Consider the following 10,387-nt stretch of genomic DNA (forward strand, 5'->3'; position numbering starts at 1 on the left):
CTAAAAAAGTTGGACTCTCTAATATCGCTCGAAAAATTTATGCTTTATATATATGTATTGATGATTGATTGGATTGTCCAGTCTTTTTATCCGTCCTAGATTCCTAATCCATGTTAATTACTAAAACAAACTCTAGAATAAGATAATCTCAGGCCTTGAGGCGGTCTTTTTTATATAAAAATTCATTTATTTATTGCTGATAATAAAAGGGTGATTTTTATACAAATAGACCGTCTTATAATATAAGATGTCTCACACAATCATTACTAGTAGTAATTTAAATGCTCATCCATAGAGATACAACGTATTTGATAGAAATATGTACGAATGTTTTTAACATCAAATGATCAAATATGCGCGTCTCGGTGTGACCGATAAAATTGACCATCACACCGATAAAATTGATCACACATCGAGACAAGAACATACCGATTATAGATTGTATTTATTTCTGTCGTGCCTTTTCCCTGTTTTTACAATTCCGATGAGAGAAAACATGGATTACACGCTTCATCCGTAGTTTTTTTTTTTTTTTAATTAGCTACCCGTAATATTTACACTTTGAAAACAGTCAGCGTAAAAACTCTCTTTTATAGTTACCTCAGTTCTCTCAAAAATTTAATTTTCTTCCCTTATGTTTTTCAGATTATTAACAGAAAATGTTTACTTGTGGTTGGTTGCTGATTTGACCTAGTATGGTTTGGCTGTCAATTAAGATGTTATTCCACTCCGTACCAACCGGGTCTTCTGTAAGACTTAGGGTGTGTTTGGATAACAAAAGTGGAGGGAAAGAGAGGGGAGGGGGAAGGAGGGAAGGGAAAGTGAGAGAAGAGAAGGGGAGGGGAAATGGGGAGTGAGTGTTTGGATACAATTTCCCTCCAAATCTTCGCTTTTATGTAGAGAGATTTTGACAGCTTGGAGGAGGAAAATTGAATCCCTCCAAATCACTCCCCCTCCATTTCCCTCCACCCTCATTTGCTATCCAAACAAGGAATTTTAAATCCCCTACTCTCCCTCCCTTTCTTTTCCCTCCAAAACTTTCAATCCAAACACACCTTAGAGTTGCTGCTCAAATTGCTCTGCAGTTTGTAGCAATCGGGTCCTCGTAGTCTTGTAGAGACTAGAGACAGATTCACAACGCCCCTGTAATGAGTATCGTAAACACATTTCTGATATAATTTGCATCATAAAAGCCCCTTTACATAGGTTGAGAGCATACACAAACGAGCTGACACAGAAAATGAAAAAGGAGACATCGATTCAGAAACCATATGTTATTGCATCATATTATTGCATCTAAGTGTGTACTTGGACACGGCTATATACAACGAGCAGTATAACATTACAGGGATAGCAGAGGTACTCTCTCAAACTTTCTGAGCAGCGCAATATTTCCATTCGTTCTCTCAAGCCATTGGCACAATTACTTGTCTTGATTTCCCCTTTCTTTGGAAGCCAACACTTTCGGCATTTCAGTGTTGCTTTCAGGTTTATAAAATGTCATCCAGCATCATGGAGAGGAGCAACTCTTGAACAAATTCACACTTCCTGGCCTCCTCTTCATGGTCCTTTTCGGAAAGTGCAGGCTGCGGGGGACTGTTCCAAACGGATGCCAACATCAGATCAGTTCAAGCCTTGGGAGACTCAAATTTACCTCTAATGTGAACAACATACAAAAATTCACTGTTTTGGTATGAAATACTTCTCTGTATTCAGCAAAGAACTGAACAGATAAAGGGGAAACATGTATTATATAATCAACCAACATCATATGTATCAGCATTACTGACAATTTAGTAATCTCCAAAACTAGTACTTCTATATGACACATAAGATACTGGACAAAGGTCGAGAGGCATTTAAGGGAGCGGAGGCTTCGGATCCTACAGTTTGGGCAATTTTGCTATAAAGTATTAATGTGAGAACATTATAATAATTTATAATTGAAGACCCAATCAGCTTACCCCAGTGACCATCCTACCCATTTTGTGGAAAAAGCAGAAAAGTAACTTCACCTTTCTGAGCTCTTTTCCACTGCCGCTGCTGGAAGTGAGCATGTTGCCTTGGAAGAATGTGGTTCTTCCTTCCTGACATCATTTGCAGTGTTCGAATTATATATAAAAGATGACAATAAAGGATCGGGATCTGGATTTGATGAGGAACGCATAAAGGAAGATCCCCTAAAGAGAGATTGCTGATTTCCTTCTTGCAATTGCTTTCTCAGTATATCAAACATTGAATTTGGTGCACCTCTGTGCAATCTCCTCTTCCGTTGAACGTAATAGTACAGTCAAGGAAATATGACAAAGAAGTTTATATCAGCAATTTCAGAAAGGGTAACTACTGGATTGATATGGAAAATATCATAATGCAATAATTAATTTACCCTGAAATTTTACTCGCTAGTAACAATATTGTCGAAGTGATAACAAGATATGAACAAGAAGCTGCCATAAAAGTTTCAGAGGTCGTAAACATATACGGAATACACAAAAACAAAGATGAGCAAGATAAAAACAAAAGTAAAGAAACAAATCTCCACTGTCGAAAGACTCAAACCATACTAAAGCAACTAAAAGTATAATCTGCCAATGCAGGGCCGGGGCTAAGAGCTAGGGAATACAAAAGATGTTTAGATACTAGAATCTCAAGATCTGAAGGTCATCAAAATTGGATACAACTCCACAAGTGTACCATAAGAGAAGCAGACTGTAAAAGAGATGTGGGTTAACCAATCTTGTAACAAGCTAGGGAATACATAAAGAGGACTTAAAGAGCGGCTCCACATCGACTGTCTAGACTGCTAGTACTTGGTTATTGCTGACTCAAGAACCCATTTACAGGATAGCACGTGCTACAAAGTGATTTAATATTCTTAAAATAAACAAGGAAACAAAACAAATTAATGCACAATCAGCATAATTAGTACGTATTTGAAAGTGAAAGGATATTTTTAATATATTCCCGTGTTGAGTTGTGATATGGCCAACCATGTCTATCCCTACTCTCTTCACACATATAGGACAAACCTGGAAACACAACATTGAAGCACAACAATTATTCAAGTCAGCAAAAATCTAAGCTTGTATAAAGGTGACAAAATCATAAAAATCTCCACAAAAATATTCAAGATGATGAAAGACAAATGAACATTTAAAATCAGTCATCAGCCCCTTTTAGCCGCCCCAACTATTCAAAAAGTTTCAAAGCTCTGACAACACTCACATTTCAACCAGACAAAGGATCCCCAACTTATCATGAATCACGATACTAAGCATGATACCTTAGATCCTGTACAAATCCGAAAACTCTATCGGATCCTCATCTTGTTAGTTGTATGTTAAAGATGATTTTCAAAATTTAATGCACTTCATTTTTCAACTTTTTTTTATTACACATTTTATTTTATTATGTTTCACCATAAAAGGCCGCAAGCCCATCAACAAGTGACTATGCTAAAAGTACGGGGTATGGACACCATTTTCGAGTCTCAACTCACTCTAATAGGCTTGGACAAGATATTTTAGGCCTGATGTACACTTTCTGAAGTGTAGGCTCGATTGTGTCTAGTCCAAGCCCTTGAATGATCACCTCTAATAATTACAGGATGACTAGAACATGAGTTTTTGGTTAAGCTGCCTAGATTTGTATGTACCCATTATGTTGTTACCACAAGGAATCACAAAAATGCTATGAAAAACCATAATATTGATTGATATTGGATCAAATGTGATCAAAATAGTCAATGTGTACCAAGAGGATGCAACGTTATAATTTTCAAATGATTTTGTTACCTATCCCAGAAGTCATCAAATCTTGTAATATAACCTTCAAGTTAATCAACTTGTTACCATCCCGAATGACTGTATCAGAATGACACGAGACTTTCAACACCGACCAATAATTCCCATTGGACTACTTCTAAAGCACATGAATGGCTGATTTAGCCGCTCGCTCATCAGTTTTCCCACTCATCGTGTCTATACCACAGGGGAAGAAAAACAATATAGTAGGAAATGGACAGTTTAAAGTACAACAAGCTTCAAGTAACAGTAAACTCAACCAAACACGACAAAGCCAAAAGGCCCAAGGCCCCAAAACACACTCGAGCAAGTATAATAAATTACTACTGGCTGTACAAAAATAGAACTAAATAACGACGACTTAGGAGCTAGTGTGCTATTGATAACGAAATAATTACCCCATTTTTTAATTCTACTTGATGCTCTTCATCCATATGGCAAAACAGTCCAACAACATCAAACTCCTCAACACAAAATGGACATGAAAACTCTTGCTTGTACTCATCCTCGACCTCTAAATCATCTCCCAAATACACATCTGTTTCAAGTTTAACATCAACTTTTAGTTTTCAAAAGCATGCCCATAAAATACCATCGGCACCATCATAAACACTACTTCCTCTATTCCCTTTCATTGTACACGTTCTTCAAAATATGTTTCGGGTATTTTGAAGAACATATACAATCAAATGGAACCAAGAAACTATTTTTTAGGCAAAATAGAACCAAGGAACTATATTACTATATCATAACAAAATAACAGCAAAGATCACGTCTTTCATGAAATGGGCTTCAAAACTACTACCTCTGTCCCGATAATCAGTTCATAGACTATACATCTGAGGTAGTACCTCTTATTGTTTATTTTCTGAGTTTTATTTTAAAGTTTTTGAGTTCTAACTTAGTATAAAGTTTTTGAGCACATTTACTAAAACGTTACACTAAAAAATATAATATTGCTTAAAAACTATATTTATAGATGGTAATATGCTAAAAAAAAAATGTGTATATGCTCAAAAACTACAAGGTCTGAGGTACTACCTCAGATGCGTAATCTTTTTTCTCCCCGATAATTTGTTTACCTTCGATTACAATTTTCTCACCGTGAATATAAAAAAGGTAAACAAATGAATGAGATGGAAAGAGTAACAGATTTCAAATACGCAAACGTTCATCATTTCTACAATTTTTTTATCTACGCATACAAAATCCATAACATCACTTCAATACTTCATAAAATCCCAGAAAATAACTATCAAGATAAGATTTTTAGCAGGTGGGTATCACTAATTCACCCATTAATTCAATTTACTCTCTACATTTCAAAAAAAAAAACGTACTAAAAGGTACTTCCTCCGTCTCAATCATTTGTTTTCTTTTTTAATTCTTTATAAGTACGGAGTAGTATTTTAATCAAAGGTAAAGGTAAACAAATGACGGGAACGGAGGGAGTACAAGAAATTAACAATAAAATTAGAAAGTCGGAAGCAAACCAGATCGTAGTTGATATCGCCTGAAAGACGATGAGGAGAAGTTTGAGCTCCATGGATCACCACCTTCCATTTTTTTTATTTCTTAGTATACGACAATTATGAAATGATGATAATCCTTGAATCCCAGAAACTTAAACCTCAAGTTTCAGGTGAAAAATCAACAGAAATTGATTAAATGATTGGTAGAAAACCCTAATTACAAAGGAAGAGATTAGGGTTTGGGGGAGATTTGGGGTAAAATGATAAGAGGAAAAGAGAGGGAAGAGAGCTGAGAGACACCTCACTCTACCGACCTTTCCCTCCTAACACTTCCACCGTTCCACGCTAATATACACACTCCAAATTGTTGAGTGTGAGGGTTTTATAAAGAAAGTTCATAAAACAGATAAATTTGGCAACTTATATTACTCTTTTTTGTTGGTGTCAAATAAGTCACCAGCGCACTATAAGACTATGTTTATCCGTAGGTCTTGTAGACCTGGTTCTTGCATTAAATTATTAATTTTTTTTTTAACCTTAACCTTTCAATTCATTCTTATTTTCATGTTTTATCAAGCCCTACCTTAACCTACTTTTCACATAAAATTAAAACGAACTCTAAAATATATCATATGTGGTCTCTATTTGTAGAGCATAAAAAATTATGAATTTTGGTGTAATTATTTTTTTGGTTTAATGCCTATAATTTAAATAAAATCATTTTTAACAAACAAAGAAGTAAGATTTTTTTTTATCTTGTTTATTAAACTTTCCCACCCAATGCCTTAATGCCACGTAGCATACAAAAGGAGGGCTAAAACTAGTTCCAGATGGTCTGCAGAGGACCGACTTTGCTACTCGTTCAAGCTTTTCATTTTGTTTTCCTTTTTTTATTTGCTCAGACCTACTCAGGACCTCCCCCTTGCCCAACCGATAAAGATGGTCTAATATCAGGTGCGGAGGATTCAAACTTGAGTTCTATTATTCATTACCGAGTATATCTCTTTCTTAATTATTGGACTATGGACTAGTAATCCCGTCATTTGTTATCTACCTATATTGGTATTCTTGTTGGAATAAGACGAGTTTGTCAATACAGATTCATAATTACTATAGATTTTTTTTGCAATTGTAAAACAAAAATGTAATTACATTTAAGTGTAAATTGATAAACAGTACCAATATAAGGACCCTTTTTAATGGATAGTACCAACATAAAAATTAATTTGTAAACAGTACAAGAATATTTACTCCGATCTACCAATAGTACCAAGTCGCCGGAAAGTCGCACTTTTTAGGTGTTTTTGAATTTTTCCACCTAATGTTTTTTTTTGTATACTTATTCTACCCCTCCCCTATTTTCTAAACACTTACCCACCAAACACCACCTCACCACCCTTACCCTCAACCACCGGTACGACGACCACCACCATCGGTGACGCCCCCTACCATAGTGTCTCTCCTCATCGGCGACCCTTCTTTCTGCCCTCCCCTATCTCGATGCGCGAAACTACCCCTCCCCCTCCCATTGGCGAGCCTACCACCCTTTACCCTGTCCACCAGACAACAACGATGAGATGGTGCGTCGTGGTAGGTGATGGTGAGGCGAGGATGTAAGCACGGTGGTTGTAGCTGTGGTGGCAGATTTTTGTAGAGCCTTGTTGTACGGCTGGTATTGGTGCTCGATTTCGAGATGAGTGGTGGTGATTGGTACTAGCTAGGCTGCTACGACGGGTTCCTGCTTGGTGAATTAGGCGAGAAGGCAGAGAATGGACCATGGTGGTTTCATTTCGCGCTCGGGTTTTGGCGTGCCCGGTTGTTGCATCAAACGGGGAGAAAGACGATGTGTGCTCGAGATGGTATGAAGGAGCAGAGATGGTCCGCTTCGTGGTGGTCTCGAAATTTGCTCGGTGACGGCGGCTTGGCATCTCGGTGGCTGAAATAGTCATATATCAAGGGTGAGGGAAATATGAGAGAATAATTAATTTATAATAAGGGTATTTAGGTAATTTCATGTCATTTTTGGCCGGAAAGTGTAAGTTGGTACTATTAGTAGATCGGAGTAAATATTCTCATACTGTTTACAAATTAATTTTTATGTTGGTACTATCCATTAAAAAGGATCCTTATATTGATATTGTTTATCAATTTACACTTACATTAATGCTACTACTTTTTCTATATTATGTCCAAATTGTGTTATGATTCATTGTACTACCGTTGCAAATGACGGACCACAAAGATTTGAGCTATATACAGAGAATATTATTTGATTGATCAAGTATTGGATCATATGCATCACCTTTGGACAACATCTTTAAATATCTTTGTCATCACATATCTAGCAAGTTATCGACTCTCAGTGTGTATTAAGTGACATTAGAATTGGGTAAATATGTTTTTGAAGTTAAATAGTAATATCCGGATTCTTTGAAAAATGATTTATTTGCCTTTTGTATAAGGACTAAGGTTAAGAGTGCAGAGATGAATCTCACCGATAAAATGTAGGAGTTCCTGTCCCACATAGGGTATTATAAACTAGGGACAGTGGGGTGCGTTATTATTTGATTTTGGATCAAATGTAGCTGCCTGCACCTTTAGGGTATTTCCAACAATTTTCAAATGATTATCACAATTATCTCATAAACTAGTGATTGTGGAAGACACCATAGAATTAGGTTGTTATTTTCATTGCATTAATCTTTGTTATATTTTTAGGAATGGTAATTATGTAGCTCATAAACTAACAAAGGAAGCCTCTCGTATGTGTATCCTTAATTCCAATTAAAAGAAAATGTCAAGGGAGATGATGGGAAAATGTGATGATTGTATTAGGTTTAGGCCAAAAGAGCCTTATATAACAATTACACAATAAGCTAACTTAGCTAATGTAGCTAAATAATAGGCAACGATCACGTAACCAAATAACAATATAATCTAGCATATTATATAATTCCTTAACACCCCCCTCAAGCTGGAGCATGAAGGTCGAGAGTGCCCAGCTTGCTGAGAAGCGCAAGAAATTGAGGAGAGCCCAAAGCCTTGGTGAATATGTCGGCCAGCTGGTTGTTAGTCGAGACATGCGTCGTTGTGATTAATCCTTCCGTAAGGGCGTCACGAATAAAATGACAATCGATTTCAATGTGTTTCGTGCGCTCATGGAAGACGGGATTGTGAGCAAGGTCAATCGCGGACTGGCTGTCACTGTAGACACGCATGGGAAGAGGCAAATTCACATCGAGGCACGAGAGAAGTCCCTTAAGCCATTTTAATTCGCAAACAATATTGGCCATTGACCTATACTCGGCCTCCGCAGACGATAAAGAGACAGTGTTTTGTTTTCTTGTTTTCCATGAGATTGGAGAGCCTCCGAAGAATATAAACCAGTCCGTTACGGACCTTCGTGAAGCAGGACACGCACCCAGTCAGAGTCGCACCAGCCTGAAATACTAAGCTCACTATCGGAACGTAATAAAATCCCTTGACCCGGACAGCCCTTGAGATACCGCACAACTCTCAAGGCAGCAGCCATGTGCTCTTGTCGTGGCTGGTGCAGAAAACGCGAGAGAATGTGAACGGCGTAGGAGAGGTCCGGGCGAGTGACAACAACGTAGACTAGACGTCCCACAAGGCGTCTCTAGGGCTCGACATCTTCGAGAAGAGGACCATTAGCCGTACCCAGTGTATGATGTTACTCAATAGAAGTAATAGCAGGTTTGCAACCTAACAGCCCAGTTTCGGAGATTATATCAAGTGCATACTTCCGTTGACTTATGTCAATTCCTTCAGCATTCCGAGCTACTTCGAGACCCAAAAAATATTTTAAGGGCCCCAAATCTTTCATGTGAAAACAATTACCCAAATAGGTTTTGAATTGCGTAACAGCGGAAGAGTCGTTGCCCGCAATGACGAGATCGTCTACATAAATCAAAATGAATAGACGTACCTCACCTTGCGAGTAAGAAAATAGGGAGTAGTCGGAGTAAGACTGCTGAAATCCATAATCTTTGAGAGCGGAAGTGAGCTTTGCAAACCAACAACGGGGTGCTTGACGCAGTCCATATAAACTCTTTTTCAATCGACATACCTTGCCTTCTTTGCCTTTACTGAAATCGGGTGTGTAACACTACGGATTTTCTTTGGCGACTACTCGACCGAGTAGAGCCTACTCGGCCGAGTAGTGCTGTTGTTGTGAGTTGTTTTGGTTCTGCCGATGAATACTCGGCCGAGTATAGTGAATACTCGACCGAGTAGAGGATACTCGGCCGAGTATAACGATACTCGGCCGAGTATTCGGTCTGGCGAGTGTTATTTTGACGGTCGAGCCAGCGTTGTATGAGAACATCAAAAGTAAGTAAGAGCTTGATCCTAAGATTCAGGAGTGGAAGTCAAAAGTAGAGAGTGGAACGGCTTCCAGGTTTTCTATCCATCTAGATGGGAGTGTTCGTTTTGATGGGAGATGGTGTGTTCCTGAGGATGCAGAGTTGCGGAGAGTGATCTTGACGGAGGCTCATTGCACTCCGTATTCAGTTCACCCAGGTGGTGACAAGCTTTATAGAGATCTTAAGAAGACTTTTTGGTGGCCAAACATGAAGAGAGATGTAGCTGAGTTTGTAGCCAGATGTTTGACCTGTCAAAAGGTCAAGGGTGAACAAAGGAGACCACAAGGTAAGATCCAGTCTTTGGATGTACCAGAGTGGAAGTGGGAGTCGATCTCCATGGACTTCATTGTGGGGTTACCTAGGTCACAACAAGGTAACAACATGATTTGGGTGATTGTTGATCGGTTAACCAAGTCAGCCCATTTCGTTCCCATGAAGGATACTTGGTCTAAGATGCAGCTGGCATTGGGTTACATGAGGCATGTGGTTCGGTTACATGGTATACCTAAGGATATCGTTTCTGATCGTGATGCGAGGTTCATATCCAAGTTTTGGCAAGAGCTGCAAGAGTTGATGGGTACGACTTTAAAGATGAGTCTGACCTTTCATCCAAGAACCGATGGTCGGACGGAGCGGACCATCAAGACCTTAGAAGACATGCCGAGGGCATGTGTTATGGACTTTGGGGCGATTGGGAAGACAGCTTGATCGATCGAGTTTTCATACAATA

At 38.4% G+C, this 10,387-nt stretch overlaps 1 protein-coding gene across 1 annotated transcript; it reads right to left on the bottom strand.

The window, feature by feature from the left end:
* Positions 1-1,152: 1,152 nt before the first annotated feature.
* On the bottom strand, positions 1,153-5,736 carry LOC141633479 (protein DEHYDRATION-INDUCED 19 homolog 4-like). The gene is made up of 5 exons (XM_074445939.1): positions 5,297-5,736; positions 4,202-4,341; positions 2,952-3,029; positions 2,016-2,278; positions 1,153-1,596 (listed from the first exon to the last, which is right to left on the bottom strand). Exons 1-5 carry the CDS (start codon positions 5,364-5,366, stop codon positions 1,491-1,493), a joined length of 657 nt encoding a protein of 218 aa, XP_074302040.1. The 5' UTR covers positions 5,367-5,736; the 3' UTR covers positions 1,153-1,490.
* Positions 5,737-10,387: the final 4,651 nt, after the last annotated feature.

This window comes from Silene latifolia, chromosome Y, assembly GCF_048544455.1.
Source record: "Silene latifolia isolate original U9 population chromosome Y, ASM4854445v1, whole genome shotgun sequence".
NCBI classification, from domain to species: Eukaryota; Viridiplantae; Streptophyta; class Magnoliopsida; order Caryophyllales; family Caryophyllaceae; genus Silene; species Silene latifolia.